Genomic DNA, 27442 nt, shown 5'->3' on the forward strand with positions numbered 1-27442 from the left:
CCCAAAGACCAATCAAGCAGGCCGTTCTTCCAACGTTAGCAAGACCCAAGACTCAGACTCACTCAGCCAGACCCCCCCAGCCCTGGTTCGCACTTATTTTTAGACGTCCAGAAGTTGCTTGGACTTGTCCACTGTGTGCATGGCAGCCTGGTCTGATCACTTCCCACACGCGGCAAAACCTTTGCCTCCTCCCCACACTCAGTTCCACCGGTTGAGCAGCGCCCGCCCACGGGCCCAAGCACTCCCCAAACCGCGGGTAACTTTTATGGCGCGGACGGGCGCTTTTGAATGCTTTGGGGTTGACTTCCCTGCGTCTTGGCACCTCGCCTCCACATTGTCTTCCCCGCCTTCGGTCGACCAACCTGACTCCTCCCTCCCTGGTCGCTTTTCCGCGCCTGTGGTGTGCCACAGCGGGGCCCCATCCTGAGAAGAGCGACAGCCAAGAGTAGATTTTACCCTCGCCTCCGAACTTCTCTAATGTTTAACCTGGTGCTGCTGCCGACGCAGCGTACCCGGGACAGAAGAGGCGGGTGGGGGGAAGTGAGCCTGAGGAAAAGGAGCCTGCCGCTTCTGTTTTCTCCCTTTTACCCTGCAAGCCAAAGAACCAGCAGGAGCTTCCCGCAATGAAGGTCAGTAAGTGAACTGCACCCCTCACGTCTAGGTCAGCAGCCTCGCGCGGAGAACTGCGGCGAAACTCGCGCGAAAAACTGCGGTGAAACTCTAAGTGCTTGCACGAAGGAGCTACTCGTGCGCAAGGCAGGCGGCCTCCGTGGCGCTCGCCTCAGCTCGTGGTCCCCCTGCTTTTTCGCAGGGGGACCTTCGTCGTCCTCGGTCCTGTTGCCAGTGAACATGCACGATTTAAGGCACTCCACGATTCAGGCGTTTAGCCGCCTTATTCGGCCCAGAGCTGGTATACACGTGGCGGTATAATTTCTGAAGAGGACGGTTTAATGTGGAAAATTGCACCTCCCCACCACTGAATAACAGTAGATAGATAGCCTCGTCCCTTCAATAGAAATGGGGACCTGGTCTCAGGTTGGAGTCCCCAAGGTGTGTCTTAAAATTCAACAAAATGTCCATCAATAGCAAAGTTTTTCACTGCGGCAAAACTCCTGTGTTCAGAGAAATTTTGACGAGCCATTAAAAATGCTGGAGTGCCTTTCTCTTGCCTGTGTGAGGCTAAAAAAGTTTGGACCTGCGAGTTCAGTGTTACGTTCTTCCGTAAATAGTGGCAAGCCGCTTAACCAGGATCTTAGTTTGGAAAGGAGAGGGGGACCCCAGAAATACTCCTGCCTCTGTTGTTTGTTCACAGCACTCAGAAGTATAGTTGTTTTTGGAAAAAGGATAGAATACAGCACAGAAAAGATGGTCCTTACAGCATTTGCATGCCTGTAGTATGAAAGTGAAGTATCTATGGTCACAGTGTAGATGTTCACGTAGTTGATGAATGCGCAGCTAACCTAACGAAATCAACACAGGTTCAGGCAAAGAGCTGCATTATTCAATGCAGATAAAATGGTGATTATCTGTAAAATCTAATATGCCTTGTAGAGAGGTGGTTGGAATACATGTAATTGTTAGGATTCCACCATCACTTAGAGAAATAAATTTCATGTTAAAGTAATCTTACTGTTTATATGTTGATGAGACTGCTACATGCAGCTTGTTTGTATTAAATGAGCAATCAAAGGAAGAAAAATCAAAAAGCTAAAATTTGTTGTTGGTAAATTTAATAGGGCCAGTTTGGTGTAGTGGTTAAAGCACCAGGGCTAGAAACTAGGAATTCTAATCTTGCCTTGGGTTTGAAGCCAGTTGAGTGACCACTGAGCAGTCATTTCTCTTCATTCCTAGGAAGAAGGCAGTGGCAAGCCACTTTTGAAAATCTCGCGCAAAAAAACTATAGGAACTTGTCCATGTAGTCACTGGAGTTGAATCTGATTTGAAGGAACCAAAAATAATAAATATAACTGCCCAGAGTCACTTTTACAGTGAGATGGGCCGTGTCTAAATGTAATAAATAAATAAATAAAATAATTGGGGAACAATCCTGATAGAGGAGTTAAAAAATGGCAAGGCCTATTGGGCCTGTTGGAAATCCAGCTGTATTTAGTTTTGCTCTACTCAGTGAAAAAGTTTGTTTTTATCCATTGTTTGAGTACTCTGGCTTCAAGCTTCTAATTTTATTAAAAATGATTGGTAGGATGATTGAAGGAACTTTTTTTTCAAGGATGCTTTTCAAATGTATAAAGCCTAATTAGTATTGTGAATTCCAACAATATTTTAGCACAAAATTAAAATAAATCACTCAAGTGAGAGACAAGACACCTGATCAATTTGAATTGTGCATGGATGAGGGTTACTACTTTATAATGTCAAGGATATAGACTAGAGAAATAAAATTTCTGGAATTTTTGAAACAGTATGGAAAAATACTGATTTATTTTTCTGTTACAACTGGTACTACAAAGTGCTGTATTCTAAGAAATCTAGCATCTCTTTTTTGCCTTTATAAGAGAAGGAGGCAGTACTGAAAATACAGGAAATCACCAACATTGCCGAAAAAGAAAGTTGGGTATTCTGGACATATACTAAAAGTATTAATTTTCAGAAAGTAGGACAGTAGGAAAGAGAGAGGCACAGCTCAGAAAATACATTTTGCTACATGAAATGTTTTCTAAACAGTTTCATTTTTCTGAACATGAAGTGGTATAATTACCAACAGTCTCTACTCTTTCTGATCCTTTATTTTTAATTTTACATTATTTCCATAGACTTCTGAAAGCCATAGGTTTGACTGTCTTGATGCAAACTTTTCTACTCTTTCACATGTTCAGTTAGTTAAACACAGAAATAGTGTATCTCCAAAGAGAGTTACATATTATAATCATTTCATAAACAATTTAAAGAGAAAAATATTTCAAAAGGTTTCAGAATATTTTTCCTCTGGCCTCCATATCTTTCATAAATTTACGACATTTTAGGAATATGGAAAATTTCTTGACCTTTCATAATACAATCCTGGGCTTTCCAGTAAAGATAAATGAACGTGGATAGCTTTTAAAGGGAGTTAGTTAAGCTCAAAGAAGATAAAAGCTATCAATGGTCACTATCCATGCTGGCTAGGTAGGATATTCTGGATCACTAGCAGCATTCCTCATGATATCAGAAATATAAGAGCTCACGTCTTGCTAGAGCAGTTCTCCGAAGCATCTCTGTTGGAAACAGGTTGCTGAACTAAATAGGCTTTTGGCTTAGTCAAGAAGATCTTTCTCTGTTTTCTGGCATACATCTAACTTCTTCATTTGTTTCTTTCCAGACGGTAGTGAAATACCTATTAGGCCTTCTTGCACTTGCAGTTATCATTACAGTCATAGTTGTTCCGGTAGTTTTGTTGACATGGGAAGGTAAGTTTAATCATCACTTAGTAGTTTAGTATTGTAAATAATTTTTGAAACTAGTTGTTCTAAAGCCTTCTGCCAGAGGACCCTAAGACAGAGGCAAAAAAAAATATTTCATCTGGCATTATATAAATCAGGATTGTGCAAGCTTTGAAAATAATTAAAGTGATACAGCCGAAGTACATTTGCTGTAGCTTGAACACAGCATCTCCCTGCTACCTATTAAAGCGGCCTACTTTTTTTTAGGTTTCCTTGTAAATCTGAAAAGGGGCAGCTGCTTCAATAAGTCATTGAACATAATGCCACTCCTTTTAAAAAAAAAATATGAATTTTTCTTTATGATATATTTTCAAAGAATATAAGAAATAGGTAGTAGAAATAAGAAAATCAGGTACGAATAAGTGGATAATTTAGAGCTACAATCAGATTTATCAGTTATACCTAAAAACATTTTGGGGGGGCCATTCTGCACATATTCTCCAACCGGCTAGATATCTTAGCGGCATAACGATTCCAAAATTTAGAAGGGCCTTATCTTTGGCTCGATTCAGTGCCCTTTCCACAGCTGTGGGATATTGAAGTATCCCTTTTGATCAAAGACTGTGCCCATGTGGCAGAGGAGTAATTGAAACGATGGAACATGTCCTCTCTGTGCAGATGCTCGCAAGAATTATTATCTCAATTTTTTACTAAGCATCCAGGTCGTTCAGATTCTTTTTATCTCAAGCTGTTTCTATCAGACCAATCTGATTTTGCTTCATTGACCACAGCTAAATATTGCTCTATAATTTGTACAGCACACCACAATATCTCTTCACATTTTTCTTAGATTTTGTTTTAGAATTTTAAGTGTTTTTTTCTTTTATTCTATTCAGATGTGAGTGTTCTGTTTTATTTGCTGGTCTATGACCAAATAAAAATTCATTTGATATGATAATATAAGCTAACATAGCTTTACATTCTTGTAGTATTTTACAAATTCTGGCATTACTTGTGTCCTTTTATAGTTGTTTGCCCTAGTTATTTATAGTATTTAGATTATTCATTGTAAAATTAATTGCAATTTTATAGGATTGTTTTGCTTTTTAATACCTGTACTCTGTAATTTTATCTTAATAATTTCATCTTTACCTTATTTTATGCTATCAATATGACTTTTTATTTTTATTTCTATTTTAGCATAATCGTTATGTTACTAGTATGCTGGTCTATGACCGAAATAAAATTGATTGATTGATATTATTAAGTCCATTAAGGGTTACCAGAAATAACAACATATCTATTTTAAGTGTGATCAAATAAACCAACTTTATATTCCTTCCTTTTACTTCCTTCAATCTTAATCTTTAGTCCATTCAAGTAATGTAGAACTTAATTTCTTTTCATTTCTTTTTTGCCCCTTCTCACATGATTCATCCAAGCTTTAATAAACCTCTTTTGTAAATCCAATGTAAAAGAATGATTCAGCTCATTCTCTTGGTTTATTATTTGTAATTCCCTTTTGATTTTTAAAGCATCAACCAATTTCTTTTGTATGTCCAGTGAGATATCTTTTACCATGTCATTCATGTGGCCTGTCATTTGTAGATCTATTTTCAGTACCAACTCAGTCTCTGTCTTGTCTGATAAAACTTGTTTCTCTTCAGCATTTCTTCCATAACATCTTTTGGGCACAGTCTATCAATAGAAGCAAATATTGCTATTGACATTGTTGATACTAACTTCTGATTCCATTTTTCAAAAGTGTCCTTCAGAATTTCCAGTGTTATAATACATTGTTTCATTCTGTAACTGTTAATCAGGTTTATGTATTCTTCTCCTTAAATTAAAATCTTTAGTTCCCTCTAGTGTCCAGTTTTTAAAATTGCTTATCTCTATTATGTCTTAGAAAAAATTCAAAATAAGTCAACTTCCCCATGGGAATAATTCTTTATAATTAATTCCAAAATCTTATTTCAAATTTATCTGGATCCTTAATCTGTTTATAACTTTCCAAAATCAAAGTCTTAATTAGCTTTTTGCTGTTTATTTCATTTTTTTTTAAACATTCTTAAGCTTGTAGTTAAAATTTTCTTTCGTTAAGGATTGCAGTCTTAGTGTTTTCAGATTTGTTGATTCAAAGGTTTCTAATAGCTGAAAAATTGTTGACAAGCAATTTCTGAATTTGATTAGAAAAGGAAATATACAAACTGTCTGGAACTGTCTGGAGCAATTCTGGGTGATCTCCCATCCTCTCTTTATTTGGAGAGGTTTGAAGAGCTGGTCTACTCACCGGCTCTTCATTCTTCACCGTGGTCACCAGCTCTGCTTTTCGTGGAGCCATCTTCAGTCCACCATTTCATCCTCTGAAAGTCCTGCCTTTAAGTCAATTTTTGACTCCTGGAGACTGCCTGGACTAGTTCCTGCAGTTTTCTTGGCAAGGATTTTCAGAAGTGGTTTGCCCTTGCCTTCTTCTTTCTAGGGCTGAGAGAGAGTGACTGGTCCAAGGTCACCCAGCTGGCTTTGTGCCTACAGCAAGACTAGAAGTCATGGTCTCCTGGTTTCTAGCCTGGTGCCTTAACCACTGCACCAAACTGGCTCTCAAACAGTTGCATTACATTTAGTATATTTATACATTTATAGGCTGTATTCTTAAACAGGAAAGAGGCAGAAATTCAGTCTCAGTTATTCAGAAATTTTGCTCTGAGTAGATAGGGCCTGTAACATCTTAAAAATTAATCCACTTGTAACCTAAATCTGGTCTCATCTTTGTTACATCAGATGAAATTAGTTATTTGTTATGCTTTAGTTTAAAGTTCAGTTATATCTATAAGATATTCTATATAGAATTTGTATAACATTACTCTTATAAAAGTTTAAATACTGAATGAATTTGTGGTCAATGAAAACCCACAATTCCTGAGTGTTTTAGAATTTATTATCCCTGTGAATTTTAGAATTGATCGTTCATGAGAGTTTCAAAATTTGTGGATCTGCAAAAGAATCAGTGAAACAATTGTAACTGTTACCAATGAAACCGCTTTTTTTTAATGAAGTGGAATCTTCTTTTTTTTGTGTATAAGTAAAGAATATGAAACTGTAACAGAAACCTGGCATATTGGAAAAAGAGGAAGTTTTCACTTTATAGGGAAAAAAACATTTCACCAGGAAGAGTTAAACTCTGTTATTTTAATTTAAACTAATACAGCAATGACAATTCATATTTTAGCAGGTGAATGTTTTTAGATAAAAAAGGGAAGTGAAATAACAGGCAAAACTGTTACTCAGTGTGCATGACATTCTTAATACACAGATTACTGATGCATATGATTCCAGTTACTGCTTACAGAATACAGGGTGATGTATTTGAAAACTCTAAGTACCAGGCTATATTTTACAAATTTGGCAGAATTCAAATTGATTTAAGTCTTAAGGAGCCTAATTTCCATTTACTTTTGTATTATTAAAACAGCTTCATTTACTGAATCAAATTCTGAATCCAAAAGAGATAACGAAACTCATAAATTATTAAGATAAGACACCTGGTAGCCTCCTAATTTTTGTCTGAACTCCAATTTCCATCTCCCATCAACTAAGGCCATCATGGCAAATTGCAAAGATTTATAGGTGTTGTGATTTTAAAAATCTGCAGGACATCAGATTGTCCATCTCTGCAAATGAAAATGATATTAGAATAGCTGAAGGGAGGACAAATTGAAGCTTGCTTTTGGTCTAGTGGTTAAGGTTCCAGGCTAGAAACCAGGCAACTGAGAGTTCTAGTCCCGCCTTAGGCATGAAAGCCGGCTGGGTGACCTGGGGCCAGTCACTCTCTCTCAGCCCAACTCACCTCACAGGGTTGTTGTGGGGGAAAATAGGAGGAGGAAGGAATATAAGGTATGTTCACTGCCTTGAGTTATTTATAAAAATAATAAAGGTGGGATTAAAACATCTTTTTAAAAAAGACAAAGGTTCAATATGTTGGAGTAAATCTGCAGATCTGGGCAGTTTCATGAAATTGGTCTTAGATGTTTTTGCCCTCTCCTTGAAGGGTCAGGTGTGCAGCTTGGAGATACTACTGGATTTGTCACAAATATCAGATGGAACCAGCTAGATCTTTAATAAGCCTGGAATTGTATATCTATTGAAGGTTTATCTGGAGCAATGGGTCCTGATGTCAATTATCCATTCATTAATTGTTTTCAGATTGGGCTATGGCAATATAATTGACATGTCATTGAAGAAGGCATGGAAGTTAAATCTGGTATAAGATGTGCCCTCCTTGATTTAACTGAGAAGCATGAATGTATATAACTCCAATTCTCTGTCAACTTAAATAAACTTCCAGGCCGACTTAGAATTCTGGTCCCACTAATTAAAATTACAAAAGGGTTATTACCAGATTATCTGAGGGATCAGCATGATGCCTACAGTCTTCCCTATATCTGCATGAAGGGTCCTTGAATGCTTGCTATTAAGATTGGTTAGCTGTCTTGTGCCACCAATAGGGCCTTCTCACCAACAGCCCCCAGATAAAAGCACTCCTTTGGACTTGCCCCCTGTCTTTTCTCTGTACAAGCATTTAGGGAAACTTGAAAAATGTTAATATACAGGACCTGCTCCTTACTTTAACCCAAGGCCTGGGAGAAGAGCCAGGTTTTCAGGACTCTTTTAAGCATGGCCCAGGTGGGGGCCAAATGAATCTCAGGAAGAATAGTGTCCAAGAGAGCAAGTGCTGCAACAGAGAAGGCATATCTCCCAGGTCCCATCAGGTGACACTGCTAAAGGGAAGGGACCTGTAGCATGCCAATTCTGCCTGATTGTACAGGCTGGGCAGAAAGTATGAAGGACAGGTAACCATCAGATAACCAAGCCTATGCCATGAAGGGCTTTATAGGTGATACCCAATGCCCAGAATTGTGCCTAGAAGCCTACTGGTAACCCATGCATCTCACAGGGCAAAGGTGTTACATGGACCAGCTGTAACTTCCAAATGTTTTTCAAGAGAAACCCAATGCAGAGCACATTACAGTAGTCCATGCATGCGGTACCCAGAGCATGAGTGGCTCTCTGAAGGGCCCACAGTCAAAGTAAGGGTGCAGTTGATGCACAAGATGGATCTGCGCAAAAGCCTTCTCACCAAAGCTGCTACCTGCTCTTCAAGTCCTGCTCCTGCCAGCTGCTACTCCTATATCTATAAATGTGGCAATTTTTAAATCTTTCTTCTCTTTTTTCCCCAAACTGTTATGTAATTTTGTAAGGGTAATATTATTTCGTATTTATGGGACCCTTCAATGAATGTTTTAAAAGGGATTGACACTGGCTTTTTATATTAGCTTTGTAAGAAATATTATGTGAGGGACGCGGTAGCGCTGCGAGTTAAACCGCTGAGCTGCTGAGCTTGCCGATCAGAAGGTCGGCGGTTCGAATCCGCGTGACGGGGTGAGCTCCCGTTGCTAGTCCCAGCTCCTGCCAACCTAGCAGTTCGAAAACATGCAAATGTGAGTAGATTAATAGGTACCGCTTCGGCGGGCAGGTAACGGTGTTCCGTGTAGTCATGCCAGCCACATGACCACGGAAGTGTCTACGGACAAACGCCGGCTCTTCGGCTTTGAAACGGAGATGAGCGCCGCCCCCTAGAGTCGGACACGACTGGACTTAATGTCAAGGGAAACCTTTACCTACTAAGAAATATTATAGTTAAGGATTTTAATGTAACTTCGAACTGTATTTCTAAAACATAGAATTTTTGAGTTTGTCAGCCTGTAACACAGCAAAGAGGATGATTTTATGTAACTGGAAAGAAACTTACTCTCCTGATTTTAAGGAATAGACCCAGGATATGGGTTTGTTACCTATCTTTGAAAAGTCTTTATGTTCTAAAAATGAGAACATAATGTAATATTTTGGTATATTGTCTAGATTTTATGATAAGGATTGAATTAACCCTATATTGTTATCTGTGGGTTACAAGAATTTTTTCCTGTTTTTTTTTTCCCCTTTTTGTCACATTTAGAGAGCCAGTTTTGTGTAGTGGTTAAAGTGCTGGGTTAGAAACCAGGAGACTGAGAGTTCTAGTCCCGCCTTAGGCATGAAAGCCGGCTGGGTGACCTTGGGCCAGTCCGTCTCTCTCAGCCCAGCCCACCTCACAGGGTGGCTGTTGTGGGGAAAAGAGGAGGCAGGAATATTAGGTATGTTCACAGCCTTGGGTTGACCAAAATATATTTTAAAAGGTGGGATAAAAATCTATTAATAATTTAGTTAATTTTAACCACTGTAATATATTTAGGGTTTTTTCCTAATGTATAATTACAATTTATGTTTTTTCTTTCTTTGTGGTGAAGTTTTTATTTATTTATTTCACTATTTTAATTAATTTTTAAAAAACCTTTGTGAGAGTATAACCCTAAAGCAAACAAACAAGAAAATAAATTATTTTAATGATTTTTTTAAAAAAAACCTTTGTGAGAAGATAATTAGAAAATGATTAATTTAAAAATCCAGCCTAGAGATAATTCTGTGTGATTCTCTGTTGTAACAAGATACTTATTTGTTTAACAGTTGCATTCAGTATTTGGTAACCAATGATTGCCCAGAAGCGAAAGCTGCCATGAACACCTGGCTCAGTTATCAGAAAGGACTTTGATATTTTAAGGTTGAGATTGTAACTGCACCCTTTATCTGTACTTAGATTGGATCAATGTTCATGGAATGTAAAATGCAAGATACATGTCTGTCTTGTTCTTGGTTACTCATGCTATATTCCTAAAATCAGGAGGAGTCTGATAGTACCTTTTCCAAGTAACACATTTTATTAAAAGCTTTTGTGAACTGCATCTGATGAAGTGAGCTGCAGCCCCCCAAAGCTTATGCCTTTTATTCATTCATTCATTCATTCATTCATTCATTCATTCATTCACATTTCTATCACCGTTCATCTCCCCCTAAAAGGTTAATTGTGTTAGTTAGAAAAAGTGCCACCAGGCTTCCTTTGGTTTTTGGCTACCACAGACTAATACAGCTCTCCTCCTTCCCTGTTATTCCTAACAAGTCAGTAAAACCTCTAATTTATTTTTGTACTTTAAATAGTACAAAAATGTTTACATTGAAATTTTTAAATAGTACAAAAATGTTTTGTACTTTAAATAGTTTAAGTGTTTAAACTATTAAACATTAAACTATTTAAATTAAACTATTTATCTACATATTATAGATAGACTCATTCACTACAATAGCATGCCATTCAGTATTGTGAACTGGTGTAGCATATTGTGCATTGTCAGTTTTCTTTGATCATTTCATTAGAGGGATGTAATTCCATCTGTAGACAGTGAATCTGGAGAATTCAGATAATTCCCTACAATAGTTAAACATCAAAAGTTTCTTTCTTTTTTAATTGGTCTGTTGCATATCCTTTTTAAAACTACACATAATTAAAATCAGATATACTCTTTAAGTTTTCAGCTGGAAATGCCTGTTTTTTACTCTGTATGAAATGTATGAATATGAAACTACTTTTTACAGATCATTGGTCTTGCCAAATATAAGCTGGTAGGACCTTTTGGAGAATATAGATCTTGTCTATATCAGCTGTCAGGGTTTCTCTAGCTTTTCAGATAAGAGGTTTTATTGGACTTTTGTTGAGATGCTAGGGGTTGAACTTGGGCTTTTGCTACGCAAAGCGTATTTTTTATGACTGATGACTTCCTGGTGTTTCTGAACGCATCCATGATCTGAGTATGACTTCTGATTACAAGGAAAACAAGCAAAGAGTTGTGTGGTAGATGCTACTGGCTGTCTGCTAATGATTATATAGAATAACCTGAGCTGGATGGTAGTTGATTGGAATATGTCAAGAACAGAGTACTAACAGTTCAATCTCATTTGTATCTATTCAGAAGTAAGTAACAATAAATTCAGTGGATGAACTCCATATGCAGTAAATATAGATAGATTATGATGATGATTACAGGCTATCAAGTCATTGTTGACTCTTAGCAACCACATAGATAGATTTTATCCATGATGATCTGTCCCTAACCTGGTTCTTCAGCTCTTCCAATGGTGTACTCATCGCCATGTAACTGAATCCATCCACCTTGCTGCTGGCTGTCTTCTTCTCTTCCACCTTTCCCAGCATTACAGCCTTCTCCAGAGAAAATACAGATAGAGTTACAATTAATTATGCCAAAAAGGTATTGACATCCTTGTCTGTACGTGGTGCTTTGAGCTTATAGGAGACTTGAATTGTTTTTCAGAGCTCATAACTGCAGCTGGCTTCCTCACATTTTTCTTTTTCCTCAATACTTGTTTATTTTGCTGTATTATTTCTTGTCCTTTTAATAGAATTTGGCTTTTATGTTTTTTTAAAATTATTATAAGCTGAGAGATAAAACATACAGTAGAAAGGCAGGATATAGAGCCAGTTTGGTCTAGTGGTTAAGGCAACGGGCTAGAAACCAGGAGACTGAGAGTTCTAGTCCCACCTGAGGCATGAAAGCTGGCTGGGTGGCCTTGGGCCAGTCACTCTCTCTCAGCCCAACGCACCTCACAGGGTAGTCGTTGTGGGGAAAATAGGAGGAGGAAGGATTATGAGGTATGTTTGCCGCCCTGAGTTATTTATAAAAATAATAAAGGCGGGATAGAAAATAAAAAAATAAATATAACAGTACTATCTTGATTATACGCATGCATAAATAATGTGGCATAATAAAAGCAGTTATTAGATGGCTCTGGTTATTAGATGGATCTGCTGTAGTAAGTAGTGTGCATTTGACCCCCCCTTTTTTACGCTCAAACTGCAGAATAAGAGTTCAAATCTGGATCAGAAAAACTGCTTTCCAAAATTTACTTTCCTGATTCCACTGATGTCTGTCAGTTATGTGAGACAACTGAATTTTTTTATACATCTAAAAATGAATATACACATCCTAAATAATTCTTAACATACATTAATATTTGAAGCCATAATGCAGTTTGGAGAACTTAATCTCTTTAACAAAGATTAAAACAGATTTAAGTCTTTGCATCATGGTTTTATTACTACAGTATTCAAAAGTAAGTCCAATTAATATTAATAGGGTTAAATCTCTGGTAACCTGGGACAAGATTTTAGTCTCAGGCTTCAGGCTTCCGTGTGCTGTATTTATCCATGTAATCTTCCTTGAAGTTACGTTAGCTGAAAGTCTAACAAAAATGGCATGAAGGTGTAATTTTCAGTCCTCTAATGAAACTTGATCCTTGCAATATGGCCACATGTGTTGCTTAAACTGTATGCCTTTCCTGTTCTTTGTGCTAAAAAATAGAACCCTGTTCAAACAGGAAGCACATTTCACACTTAAAACCTAAGTATCAAAATCAGATGCACCCGTTCACAACAGCTTTTGCCTGTCTTACAGTTTTGTGCCAACTTTCCTCAATACAGTGCCTTCTGGATGTGTTAGACTGTAGCTCCCAGAATTCCCAGAAACCTGCCAGGTCCTGCACCTCTGGAGAGCACAATTTGGAAGAGGATGCACTATGAAATGCCCACTCCCTCTGGAACACAGTGCCTTTTGCAGAGAGTCAGATAATGTATCATCTGGCCTTGCAGCTCCCAGTTCCAGCTGATAGATTGACAAGGTCACAGGTGTCTAGCAGAGCTGCAGAAGTAGAGGATGATTAATGAAACACAAATATTCTGTCAAACTGCACTTGTGGAATTCAATGCACTGCTAGGGTATATATTTATAGATGGTAATAAAATTACTTTTGAACCCACCACTTGCAGATTTCTGTGAGTTACACTTCTCTTTTCAGATATATTGGCCAGCATTTTTAGTAGAAAGAGAGCATAAAAAACTAATATTCAGAAACAGTGAAACATGGGTTCATTTTACTTTGTCATTGCTAGAGATTTAGGTAACCTGTGTTGGTAGTATATATGCTTTTAAGGATTTTGTGAGGTCATAATGCCTTTCCCTTTCTTAGGATCTGCCATTCCTAAGGATCAGATTGAGTCCTGCTAGACATTTTGTTCTGCTTAGTAAGGTTGATATTGCACAGTATGAGGCTTTTTTGTGCTTGTTTCCTGTCCCAGACTGGAGCACTCTTGCCAATGCCAGGCAAACTTTGATCACAATGTTGTGCTATATTGGGGGCAAAGGACAAACAATGGTTTTGGTAATCTAGTTTTAACCTTTAATCTCAAAGCATAGGAGAAGAGCTCTGCTCGTACAGTCAGATTTAACTAATTCTTTTTATCATCAATCATACCTGTATCATCTGCAGATACCTTACTGGTTAGTACCACAAGAAGACACTGATATGTTTGATATGTTCTATAATCTTAATCTTTCTCATTTTCAAAAAAGTTTATCAAAATAGAAGACCCAAAAGCCCAATAGTGAGGTATTTCAAAGTCCCTGTAATGGCTTATTTTGAAGTATGAAGTAGAATCCGGAGGAAGTATATATAAAAAAATGAATGTGAAATTAATTTGTATAATTTTCTGTCCCACCTTTGTTTATTTTTGTTCTTGACTGGAGTGGAGATGTGTTACTGCTAGCTGTATTTGTCTTTTATTCTTTTGGCTTTGCTCACAAACTTTATTTATTAGTTATGCAGTCATACACCAAAAGGACAATAGAACTATCATACATCATCTAAACAATTGTCAGTAGATAAAAAGAATAACAAATAAGAATGAATAAAGTAAAAAAACGATGTGTGTTTGTGTGTGTGTGTGTACTGTGTGTGTATGTATCATTCAAGTTGCATTAGCCAGCATAGGTGTCAGTAGCTGTAGCTGTTCCTGTTTCCTGCTTAACGATTACAAGGGAACAAAATTTTGCAGTTTTCATAGAGATTCCATTGGACTGATCTCTCAACAGGAAAAGTATGACTTCTTATTGGGGCCATCAGCTGATGAAGAGGGATGCTACGTCTAAGTGCCAAATATGGTACAGAGGACAACTCAGGAAAACATGTGTGAACGTCTCAACCTCTGTGTCCAAATAGATGCAAAGCATTCTTGAAAAGGAAAATATTTGAATCTCCCTGGTAGTTATCAGATCTCACCAGGTGAACACTTTTGTGTTTTAGAGGTATTTGAAGATGACATAGGCAGTATTGACAAAGCCAACATAGCAAGAATGAGAGCATTCAGAGAATTCCTTTTTGAAGATCTGAATTCAGTTCTCTCTGCTTGGCCTCAGCCACACCTAAGTCCAACATAAGCAGAGTACGTGTTGAGAACCAAATCAGAAACTATTTGTTTCTTTCAAGAGAAGAGGTATAAGGATACTACCTTATTATATACCTAATACCAAGGATCAGGATTCAGACTTGTTTCAGTCAGCACTGCAGACCTCTGCTGAGGCAGAGCCAAGCTTTAGTCACAAATGAACGGCCATTGAAGTTGGGGCATGGAACAAGGAATTTGGAATTTTATTCTTTCTGACACAGAAATGCCCTTAAAAGTACAAAGCAGTCCACCAGAGAGGAAGAGGCTTAGCAGCTTAGTTTGAATAGTTTGACTACTGCTAGGACAGAATTATTGCCCTTGTCATTTGCAGATCTAATTAATGTATTAGCAGCTTTTTGTGCCTGTACTGAGAGATTGGAAGTCAGTGTTTTCACAAGGTAGAAGAAATACATGCCTAGATATTTAAAGGCCTTGACCTATTCAATTTGGTTGTTGTTAATTTTCCAGTTATGTAAACTGGTGATACGGCACTTGGAGAAAACAGCTACCTTTATTTTGGAATGATTTCTAACTTTTCTTCATGACATTATAATATAGTGCATATAGGCATTGCCATAAATGAAATTTGGACACTGATAAGATAACAAAATCAACATCGTGTAGGAGTATGGGAACTGGGTCAGGGTGTAATTTCACACGCAAAAAGTTGTACAATGATATTAATGTAAATGTTAAATAATAAATGGGCCAGACTCATCCTGCCTTGATTCCCTTAAGAATGGGGATAGGAATGATCAGATCACCTTTTTGCATGTATTTAACATATAGAGAGATGCTTTCATAAAGTATCGTCATCTGGAGGAGGTGATGATCGATAGATGAAGCTGCTAATTTTCAGCAGAGCCTTTCATGGGAAATTGAGTGAAAAGCCACCTTCAGATTGATGAAGGAACATAAAGAGATTTCCTAGCAAAAGAAATTAAATGCTTTATTATTTCAGGAACACCAAATGGAAGAAGGACAATTCAGTATTTTTCTTCTTTACGCTGAAAAAAACCCACAATAAACCACTTTTACATTTTGAGCCCTAAGCAGTTTAGGTTACATTTTTAAATTATATATTTACATTGGACTGTAAAATAGATTAGATTAGGGTGATGTCATCCTTCACGAGGAACCTTACATTTTTTTCCTTTGGTTAACAGATTCTCCTGATCCCCGTAGAAAATTTACTTTGCAGGATTATCTGAGCGATGATTTTCAGTACAGATCGTATCAACTGCGGTGGATCTCAGGTAATGACCCTATCTTTCTGGAATGTCTCAGAGCTGTTTCATTTATACAAAATGTATGTGAGAGAGAACAGGAGAGTTGTGTCCAAACACGCAGGCTTTGGGAGCTTCGTTCATCACAGCTCCATGAGGGTTGCTTATACATTCAACAGTATACATTCTTCCTTAAAGCTTTATATTACAGGCGTTTAAATGAGAACTCAGTGTTCAGCTAACCAATTGCTTGCATGGCTAACTGCATTCAGAATTCATCTCAGCTAAGATACATTTGAGATGATTGGCCTGTGTTTTGCCTCTCATTCTCCCCAAAGCCGTGTGATGAGCTTTTATCCAACTTTGCCTGGTTCATCAGTTGTAGCCTTTTTTGCAGTGGGAAGCTCTAGCAACAGTGACACACACTCTTACTGTCTCAACACTGGATCAAAGCACTCTGTTTAGGGCTGCTTTTGAAGACTACCCAGAAACTGCTGTAGTTGCTGGCATTTTGAGAGTTGCTTCAACAGTGGGACCCCTATAGTGTAGTTAGTACACTGGTGTTATGTTCACCGTTTCAATGTGCACTGTAGATCGTAACGTTTCACATGCCAAGGCGCTGACGCGCGTTTCTGGTTGAGAGGGAGCTGCTGTGAGACCTTGTACCAAGCTCTGTATCTGTGTTCATTTCGATGGAATGTGTCTGGGTTATCTTCTCTCTTCAAGGTCTTTTCCCGCTGATCAGCAGAACTTGTTAGGAGCACCAGGGATTGTGAATTTGAGACGATTGCATGGGGGGGTGGGACTTCATTTGTACTGGAGGTTTTTAGGTTGATTTTGGCGCGCTTTCATCATTCTCAGCTTTCTTTGTACTTGCATACTATTCTTAAATAAACCAGATATTATTAAGCTCCTGCTTGTGAGTCTGAGAGTGTTTTAGAATAGGCCATCATCACAACTGGTTACTAATTATTTCAAAAACATGGAGCTCCATATCTCATTTGTGTAGTTATTCTCCAACCACATAATAGTCAATTTAGAAATAAAGTGTTCTTTAGCGTGTTTGAATTCGTACATGATAAACATACTGTTATGACAATAAACATAATAAATAATGCAGGGTTTCTTGTTGGCTTGGAGAGAAGGTTTTGTTTATTGGCACTGAATGTCTTCCTCTTCTCTTCCCTTTTTAGGTCATGAGTATGTCCACACAAATCAGAACAATGTTTTACTCTACAATGTTGATGATGGAAGAGAGTCTATAATCTTATCAAATAGCACTTTAGTACGTTTTTTTAAATATTGTTTCATCCCTTCAAGAGATCTGTGCATTGAACATTTCCTTCCTTACCCATAGCTGTTATATTACTAATTTGTTTTCTTTGTATCAACAGGCCAGTTGCAATAGTTCTGAGGCAATATTGTCACCTGACAAAAAATTTGCTCTTCTGCGATACAATTATGAGAAGGTAGCAATGATATTATACTTTTATATTCCACTTAACCTATTTGTATTGATAAAAGTGGTTTTAATACTTTACAATATGGATTCACTTTGGCATTTAGAAGTTGAGGACATGGAAGACACTTTGTTGTTATTAGGGTCTAGACAATTCCTCCACATTGCACCAGTCTCTGTTCAATGATTTTGCATTAGTAGTTACCTTGTGATTGATTTCTCACTCATTCCTAACCTCTTGACAACTAACACAGCGGCTTTTCCAAACAATAGCAAATTAGTTACTCAGTAATAAAGCAGCACTGCCTTTTTGTCACTACTCTTGTCTTTTCCTCCGTAATACAGTGGGGGAATATTGAAGAGAAAAAAGTGGGGGGGAAATATTGAAGAATTATAATTTGGTCACATATGCTGCCCCTATAGAATGGTACAAATGATACAAAATCTTGTCTGAAGGCACCCCGTGTGTGAAAGATACCCCATACAGTTGCTTTCTCTGGTGAATATTTTTAAAAATAATCAGAGTTTCATGTTCACAACTGTATAAACTGTACTTAGTCTTACCTATAGATTGGGAAAACAAGCCAACAAGCCAGTTTTGAATTGTGATTTCCATAGTTTTACTCTAAAACGGGTGGGGATTTTTCTGTTGGGGCTCTAGAGGCTAATTTAGTGATTAGAGATGAAGCAAGTAATGAAGAGGGCTAGATAATCCTTATTGGAGCTCTGGTTTGATTCCCTGCAGTGGGGTTTGAAGTTAATCTTGGCTTCACCATTGTTTAAAAATTAGATAACATTGATCTGTTCTTAACTGAAAACAAAAGCAAATATTTCTGATTTTTCACAGCATCTTTACATGACAGCTTTGCAACAGTTTAGAAGGGAAGTTTACTAATCTATTGTTTTATTTGAAATGGGAGCAGGGCTGGGATTCCCTTTTGGAATACTGCAGTTCTGAGGAGTTTGTGAGCAACTTGTTTCCTCTTTGGTTGAAATTTTTGCTTCAATGATTTCTGAGTTTAAGTCAACTGTAATTCCCCCGTCTGACCAAATATTTCAGCATCCTGTCCCTGTGAATAGAACCTGAGAATATATTTTCCTTACTCCAGCCACTACGACTCCGTTAAGCCATGGTTACTAGGGTTGTGCTGTGATCTGGATTCAAAAGGGAAAAGGTGAATTGGAATATGTGAAGCTACATACATCGCTCCTTAAATCATGTGTACCTTTTCATTGCACCAGGTAAAGCTGCAGCTTTTTCTTGCTGATAGATACAAGGTACACATCATGCATGCTTCAAATCACATTTTCCTCTTTGAATCCAGAACAACGTACAGCTGTAGTGGTCACATCTTTTGAAAAAAAAAACAAAAACCAGATACCACTGAGTTCGCCTCAACTCTTAGTCTGCATGGACAAATGTCCTCCATCTTGGCCTATGGCTGGTTGCAATCCACAGCTCTCCCAAGGACATTCCAGTGAGATGCCTGATCCAGTCCATCCATCCATGTTGCAGAATGCTGAAATGCTATCATTTCCACCCAGAGTCCCTCTCTTTGGGGGAGATGGGTGGTGGCGAAATTTGATTAATAGATAAATAAATAAATAAATTTCACCTTCATTTAATATTTTCATCAATGTTTTAAATGCAACAAAGGAACAACACCTTTGTAGCCAACTTCCCATCATAATAATTGCGCAGAATATTTTTGGAATACTATAACAAACAGGTATGGAAAAAGAAGATGGTGTGTGGGAGTGGTAACTATTTGCCTTTTGTGTAAACTTGAAATAAGGGGATTTTTCTTGTTCTGAGATCTGTGGCAGTTTGGAGAAGGGTGTCACTGATTGGATATCACTGACCCTATTGGTCAGTTGAAGGTGAGCACTGATTGGCTGCATTTTGTCAGTATTCCAAGATTGACAAAAATAAAGGTGGTTGTGATTTAGCTCCAAACGGCTTTGTGGTGAACTGGTGAAAAGAATCAGTGTAGGGTAGAAATGCTCTCAGTGCGATTGTGATAAGGGAAAAGAGAACCCATAATCTTGAGGGGGGTTTTTATGTCATGATAAATGATAGTTTAGCAGTATGGCTGAATATTCTATGGGATACCTTAGCCACACACAAGGACTGATATTCATTATGTGAGGTCTTTATTTCTAGAAGGTACCAAGAGATCTGAGATAAAGTATATTTGTAGCCCTTGGATTTTTTTTTTAATCATGAGCTTATGATCATTAAATGTAATGTAGATACACTTCATGCAAACAGGGCTTTTTAAAAATAGTAACTCTGATCTACACTCTTGTTTATTTAAGTGTTTTTCTTTATATGCAAATATTACTTTTGCAGGTATGGAGGCACTCATACACTGCATCATACCATATCTATGATCTAAATAACAGGTCAGTAACTGTACTGTCTTCCCTTAATGTTTCATTGGCTTACATTATATTGATATTTTTCTTTATATTTCCTTCATAGTAAGTTAATAGATGAGAACCCACTTCCTACGTCTATCCAGTATATATCCTGGTCACCTGTTGGACACAAACTGGTTAGTAAAATGCATGCAGTCAAAAGTCTTCCTTATAACACCAGTTCAGATACTGTATTCCTGTGCCCTATTTCTATAACCAAAACTGCACCACCCATTCAACAGAAATTTGAAATTTCTCAAAAATCTAAGGGGGAAAAAACCCATAAGAAGGGATAGGAATTCTCCAGAATATGTATATAAGGACTCCAGTTCATTTAACTAGATGAAATATTAAATATACGGAGAACTGGTGCCATACATACTTTTCTTTAACAGTAAATGTGTGGGGGCCCATTTCAGATTGAGGCCACTCGGTGAGGGGGAGTTTAATTCTCTCTTGACTCCTTATTTTACAAGTCATCACATAAAGATTTTTTTAAAGTCACCAGTTTGGGAAATGGTAAGCCTGAGTTCCCAGCTTAGTCAGAGTGAATGTGATCTGAATCGGACCCTAATTTGCTACCTTTCTAGTTTTAAAAAAATGATAAGGTAGCTGCATGCTAAATATTTATCATGTAGTTTAGCCCTCAGTTGCATGGAATATTGATGGAGGAAAAACATCCACCAACAACTGGTTGAATGGGGAATAGCAGAAGAGAGAAGACAAGAGCTGATCTAGGAAGTACAGTGTCTTACATCGAAACATCATGGTGCAAAGTTATTTCAAAATATTTTGAGGGGCAAACATGAGAAATCAATGGAGAAAACAGTATTTTAATGTAGATGGAATTGGGCAAAAGTCATCTCCAGATCACAAAATGGAAGAGAAAAAACTGAATCCAGTAAGAACCCAGCATCTGCAGTAAGCACTGAATGTTGATTGAGTGTTGGAGAGGAACAAAACCTAGTGGTGGGGAGTATGGTGGGTGGTATGAATGGAATGCCTGGAACCCTGAATAGGATTGAAATTAACAGCACAATTCCTATTGAATTTTGCTGGCTCCAGGTTTAGGCAACAGTGTTGAGAGATCTCAAGATTGATGAGACAAAATACAGCATTCTAGGTCTTTCTTGTGAACCATTCTGATTTTTTCTTTATTCTTAGCCTAACAAGGATAAAAAAAAATCAATTTCCTGTTAGCTAATTAATGGGTGAGAAGAATCTTATAGCCAGCATAAATAAAATCTCCACTTTGGGGTTGATGTGTCTAGAAATACATCAAATGAAAGAAAGCATAATTGGTTTGATTTAAAGTAAGGGATATAAAATCATTTTTTGGTGGTAAATACTGTAATTTTTGTTTATGGCAGGCTTATGTTTGGCATAACAACATTTATGTGAAGACAACACCAAATGCCTATCCTGTTAATATCACTGTGAACGGAGCCGAAAATAGTATTTTAAATGGACTAGCAGACTGGGTGTATGAAGGTAACTATCATTAAAAGGAAAAGAAATCCTAACAATACTGCCACCTCATACATAAATAAAATATTAGGGTTATGTAAAGTTTTTTGTTTTAATTCATGGCTTGGAATGGGGGAGGGGGCAGTTGGTGGCTCCATCTTTGAAAGCTAGCCCCTTCTAGCTTTCAAGACCCTTGCTAAGCCTTCTGAGCAGTCACAGAAGACACTTTGCTTTGCTTCAGAAACAATCCCAGGGGAAGTGTTGTCTGAACATGGATGAAGTGAGTTCAGAAGACCAGGAAAGAGACTTACAGTGTTGAACACCTTTCAGAGACACGGGCACCTCAGTGTTGAAAGCAGCAAGTCCAGCACAGTGTTTTGCGTATTTTGAGAAGTGCCCTTCCAAATGGCTTATGGAATTTGTCTTGGTTTTAATTGATAGTGGCTGTATTTTGATAATAATTATGGTTTGGCCTAAAGTGGATATATTGAACAAGCCTATCTTACCTCCTCCTCTTTTCTCCTTCATTCACACATAGTGATGGGTAGGGATTCAGAAGTATCTGCTTCCAGGCAGTAGAAAATCATTCTATTCATCTTGTTTTTTTTTTCCTGGAATAATAACGACAAAACAACAATACAATCCAAAATCAGACAAAAGTATTACAGTCAAAATAGGTGAGAAAAAGAAATATATATATGATGAACCACAGCTGAATTTTTATATATATATAATTTTTATTAAATAAATGTTTAATAAAGTAAAAATCATAAGATAAAATAAAGATAATAAAGAAGAATAGTAAATGGTGAAAAAAGAAAATAGAAATAGAAAAGAAAAGAAAGATTATAAAGGAGTGGCTTCCAATCTTCTTGACAGCGGTTATAGATACATTTTTATTTTGCCCTCTCTCTCTAAGCTTACATTATAACCACAGCTGAATTTTTCTAAGGAATACAGTGTTATCACCTCTACAAAAAGATGCATAGTCTATGTCATACATACATAATCAGGAGATAAAATTTAACATTGTTGCCAATTTTCTCAGTGGTATGTGCTTCCTCCTAAATTCTCTATGAAGTAACCCACGTAAATTGGTCAAAACACTCTGTACAATGAACATCATAGTATATGAGGACAGATTCTACTTCTAGCTTATATGGACAAGCATATCGATCAAATAGGGATACTATCAAATATCCACACCAGCAGGACCAAGGATAAAGCACTGAACACAGATGGAGGCTCTTCTTCCATCTGAATGTACGAGATTAAATAACTAGTTACCAATAGACTTTTCCCCACGTTGTTCCTAAAGAGAGGAGAGCTGCCTTTCCATGTTTCTGAAGATCAGGATTTGATATCCATTCCTTAATGGTCCTCTAACCCTCACCATCCCCCATGAAGTCAAGATCAGAGAAAAGAACATCCAGTTGTGCATATATCCTCCCAGTTGAAGGGGACATGAAGAACTGGGTGTAGTATTTTCTCTGTCCTCGACTTCATGAGAGATGGACAGAAGCTAGGGGACCATTAAAAATGGATTAATGAATTGAAATCATCCTGAAGGATTAGAAATGCAAAAAAAAATTTTTTTTTTGAAAAAATGTTAATTTAAGCCACTAAATTTAAACTATACAATAGCTGGTTCTGGTCTCAATGGACTATTTCACAGATTTAATAAGCAGGAAAGTATCTGAAACACAATGTGGCATACCTAAAGTTGCTTTTATAAATTCAGACTGGACAATTGGCAGGGGCCTAACATTTTGAGAATTACAAATTACCTTAGATCTGAATACTTTGAGGGCATCTCTAATAAACAAGAAGTTCAGCATAGCCCTAGTGCAATTTTGTGGCATATGTAACTTGTCTAGTCCAAGAATCAGAAAATGAAACATGATTCCTATTTAAAGGGTTGAACTGCTCAGAGTTGTATTCCATTTATTACCCATCTCTGTTTATTCCTAAAGGTCTCTTGGTAAAACTCATCATCTTGTTTTTTTCTGATGATTTCCTGTTAGGCGTTCTGCCTCACAGAAAGTTGCAGGAACTTGAATTGGTCTTCTTAGGCCTACTGGGTTTTTTGAGAGAATTTCCGCATCACCCACATACAGGAGCAAGATTATTGCCTTACCAGTTCTTTTTTAATAATTAGATAGCTTATCATGATATTTTTATAGGAGTTAAACAGAAAGAGAAGCAGTGTAGAGCTTGCTTAATCCCTATTGAATTAAGATCTGACCAGATACCCTGTCTAAGCTGCATTTAAGTATTTTCATGTTATATTTTAACAGCAACAGCTGTAGGCTGATGGAAGGTTTTTTCCAAACTCTTCCACAGTCTGTCTCTAGGGATAGAATCAAAAGCTGATTTTAAATTACAAAATTACCCAAAGGATATTTGCAGAATACTTGAATATTCCTTTGCTTAATGTTGACCCCTAAAGGGTACCTTGAATAAAATTTATTTGTAATAATCAAAAATTAATGGAGGAATCATTTGCAGTTGTTTTATATTTCTTGTATATTGGAACTGTGATAGTATTCCAATACTGGAATATACCAGATCACATACTGTTTAACTATTTCAAAAGGAATCATTTTTCAGCCTTCAAATTAGCATTTGCACTGTAATGGGGTAACAGGGGACCAGATGATCCTGGCTTAGTAGGTAAAGGTAAAGGTTTCCCTTGACATTAAGTCTAGTCGTGTCCGACTCTAAGGGGTGGTGCTCATCTCTGTTTCAAAGCCAAAGAGCCGGCGTTCGTCCATAGTCACTACCGTGGTCATGTGGCCGGCATGACTAAACGGAATGCCGTTACCTGCCTGCCGAAGCGGTACCTATTAATCTACTCACATTTGCATGTTTTCGACCTGCTAGGTTGGCAGGAGCTGGGACTAGCAACGGGAGCTCACCCCGTCACGTGGATTCGAACTGCCGACCTTCTGATTGGCAAGCTCAGCGGTTTAACCCGCAGCGCCACCACGTCCCTGATCCTAGCTTAGTTGCACAATATAGTTTAAGTTAGGATTAAACAAGCTAATCTAAGGCAAATCATAAGTAAACACTTCTTATTTACTCTTACCTTATTAACTCACAATAGACACATAAAGAGGAGGAAATACAATATGCATATCCAATTCAGTGAAGATCCTACAAGCTATGATTTGAAATGGATCATATATTTTATTGTATCTAGGTATGGAATGTCAACCATTGCTTTTGATTCATTAAACAAGCTTCATGCACATGGGGGTTCCTCACTCTATAGTTTCTATTAATGGAGTTTTTAGGAATGATTGAAAATGGAAAATTGCTATATAGGCATACTTTCCCTCATAAAGGAAAATGGGAAGTCTTCAATATTTATATTTTTATTACCACCTCAAGTAATACAGCCCTAGTAATTGTACTCATTAAAGTGCCTTTTTTAGACATAAAATATTCAGTGAATGTTTAATTTGTACTTGTGTATTTTCTTCCAAAGGAATGCTAAGTTTGGGTGCAGTACATAATTGTAAATATTTTATGGACTGTTTCTCAGGGCAGTAAGAAATACATACCTGGGGAAGTGGTTGTATGTCTTTAAAGGCAGTTTGGTTTCAGGCAAACACAAGGTATAAGAAATCCAACTTAAATAACAAGAGAAACCTCTGGGTAAAGAATGTTGACTCTTCCAGGACCTGTGGCTTGTACTGCAGCATGCTTTTTCATCATGCAGTTTCCCCTTACCTGTTCCTTGAAATGAATGCAATCGAGGAAGAAGAATGGAAGATAAAAGTAAAGGACTTAGCAGGCCCGTCTTACACACCCCTCTTCCTTTTTAAATTGTACCATTCTTGCTAGCCCATGTAATATGGTGTTTCCTGTATAAGTTAAATCTGTTATGTATAATGTCTGGCTTTTCCTTTTTATTTAACACTATTGATAGTTTCTTTACATTTGATTATTGTTCATTATAGATGATACATTTGGAAATGTTATAGCCTAAAAACAAGAAACAATTATCCATAGTATTGAAATCTAAGATAAATCAGAATACTAGAATTTGCATCCATTATTAAAGCCAGATTTTTATAATAGAATATTTCCATAGCACTATATTTCTATAAAAAGGCATTTTTTGAGAGTTGGCTTATTGTTTTGGTTGCAAAATACTGCAAGTAATCTGAATTTTAGTAGCTGAAGTTCCATCTGAAGTTATATACAAGTTAATACAAACTATGTTTCGGAGGGAAAAAGCCAACTTAGCGACTATTGCTTCAAAAGAACACATTTGCATCTCTTTCAGAGGAAATGTTTGGCACCCATTCTGCTCTGTGGTGGTCTCCAAATGGCAGTTTTTTGGCGTACGCAGAGATTAATGACACGGAAGTTCCTCTTATTGAGTATTCATTTTATTCGGAAGATACACTGCAATACCCAAAGACCATTAAAATCCCATATCCTAAGGTCTGTATTATTCATTAAACATGGTTGTTGAGTGGTTTGATTAAGAGAGTAGTCACATTTAATCATTTGCTGCTAACAAAAATATTGTCTGTCTCTCCTCAACAGCTTGCTATGATTACTGTGACTTAAGTCAATAGCATCTGGCAGCTCTGAAGTATTCTATTATCTCTAGGGAAACAGGAAATGAATGCAGTTGAAGGCTGTGGAACATTTCGGTTTATGAAATTATTTGTTGAAGAGCACTTAGACGATCAATGGAAAAAGGAACACTTCATCTCATGAGTTCCATGGCAAATCAGGGGACTATTAGCACTTTTATGAACAGGGATGAGTGAGCTAGGTTAGAGCCGTTCCGTTTCTGCCTTGGAGGACAGATTTCTAGGTTGATGTATTTGCCAGACCAGACAGGGAAGACCAGAATTGTTCTTATTTTTAAAAAAAATGTATGCCGTAGAACTATATTTGGTTTCAGTTAAGCTTTAGATAACCTGGTGTGTTTGCAAGTTCTAGGGCCTCTGCAGAAGCTGTTTACTCTCATGTTCCATAGACTGATCATGTGGCTGAAATATCTCATGGCTCCATAGCCAGTCCAGGAAGTACTGGGGAAGAAACCTCCCTGCAGAGGGTCTAGTATTGTTTTACGTGTGCTTAAAGGATTTTCAGTAGTTCAGCAAACAGCAAAAATTGCCCCAGCTGCGCATTTTAGAAAGGAATTATAATTCCTTTTCTGGAGTAGAATTAGTACTAGCAGGACTTCGTTCCTGCTGTCATTCATCTTGGTATGGAACTTCTGGAGCAGGTCAGATATATTCACTTTCAGCAGAACTGATGGAATTCTTTTCTTAATGGAACATGAATCTGGTCATATTCTGCTGTTTGTTTCTCCGAATCATGTAACTTAAAATGTTTGACATATCTTAAAGTTATTTCAGGGAGTCAGATGAGTCAGTAGCATTGTTACAGGCCAAAATTAAATTAGTTTTTATGCATTTTTGCAATTGATTCACTTGGTCCTGATGAGATTGCTGCCATCACCAAGATTAGAGCTATGGTTTAGTCCAGGAGAAAGAAGCTGTTGGAATTTCCATCAGGGATCAAGAGTAGTCCTGGGAGGAATTTTCATTAAACTGTAATGTAGGAGGAAGATGATTAATCCTTCCCTTGATCAGTACATCAATTCCAATTTAGATTTGGGGACACAATGTATTTATATTTATTTTTAAATAGAAAGTACAAATGAAAAGATATGCTCAGTGGTTGTTGTTTTTTTCAGAGATGAAAACTATCAGTTAACAATGGGCTGTGATGAATGTATGAAATTCCAGTTTATTTTGAGAGGCATGTTTAGTGTTTTTATCTTAATCTGAAAATTGTTTTCTGTAATAGCAGTTTTTACTAAGTCATGTGATGTGGAGTTAGTGTTACACTGATCTCTAAAAGAGGAGTAGGCAAATTTTTAGGCTAAAATCTGTGAAACTGTCCATTTGCAAAATGTCTGGCGTGGTATGCATGGCCCATCACAAAACTTCCATTTGAGCAGAAGTCAGAATGGTGAGATAGCTTTCTCCTATCTCAGGTTAGCTTTATTTGATGTAGGTGAGCATTGCTTGAATTAGTAATACTAGAATGCATCTTTGTGGCATGGCATATAAGTTTTTTTTTTAAGTGAAATAGTATGTCTAGTAGACACAGAAGTGTACATTTTAAAGATGTTTTCACATCTTTATGTGAAATGTGGGTGATCATAACGTATCCTGAATTGACTGCTTTTACTCACATATAAAAATTACATGATTTTTATATGTATTGAACTAAA

At 37.3% G+C, this 27442-nt stretch overlaps 1 protein-coding gene across 2 annotated transcripts in view; it reads left to right on the forward strand.

Annotated features, from left to right (window-relative positions):
• The first annotated feature begins 473 nt into the window (after positions 1-473).
• Positions 474-27442, forward strand: part of DPP4 (dipeptidyl peptidase 4) — a 77086-nt gene continuing 50117 nt past the window's right edge. For both annotated transcript variants that reach the window (XM_063318306.1, XM_063318305.1), the window contains exons 1-9: positions 474-629; positions 3317-3404; positions 15765-15854; positions 17018-17109; positions 17219-17293; positions 19637-19693; positions 19773-19841; positions 21075-21195; positions 25466-25626. In XM_063318306.1, the coding sequence (XP_063174376.1) occupies positions 624-629; positions 3317-3404; positions 15765-15854; positions 17018-17109; positions 17219-17293; positions 19637-19693; positions 19773-19841; positions 21075-21195; positions 25466-25626 (759 nt within the window). In that variant the 5' untranslated portion in view covers positions 474-623. The remainder of the gene's footprint in view (positions 630-3316; positions 3405-15764; positions 15855-17017; positions 17110-17218; positions 17294-19636; positions 19694-19772; positions 19842-21074; positions 21196-25465; positions 25627-27442) is intronic.

The sequence above is a fragment of the Candoia aspera genome, chromosome 1, assembly GCF_035149785.1.
Source record: "Candoia aspera isolate rCanAsp1 chromosome 1, rCanAsp1.hap2, whole genome shotgun sequence".
In the NCBI taxonomy this organism is placed as follows: Eukaryota; Metazoa; Chordata; class Lepidosauria; order Squamata; family Boidae; genus Candoia; species Candoia aspera.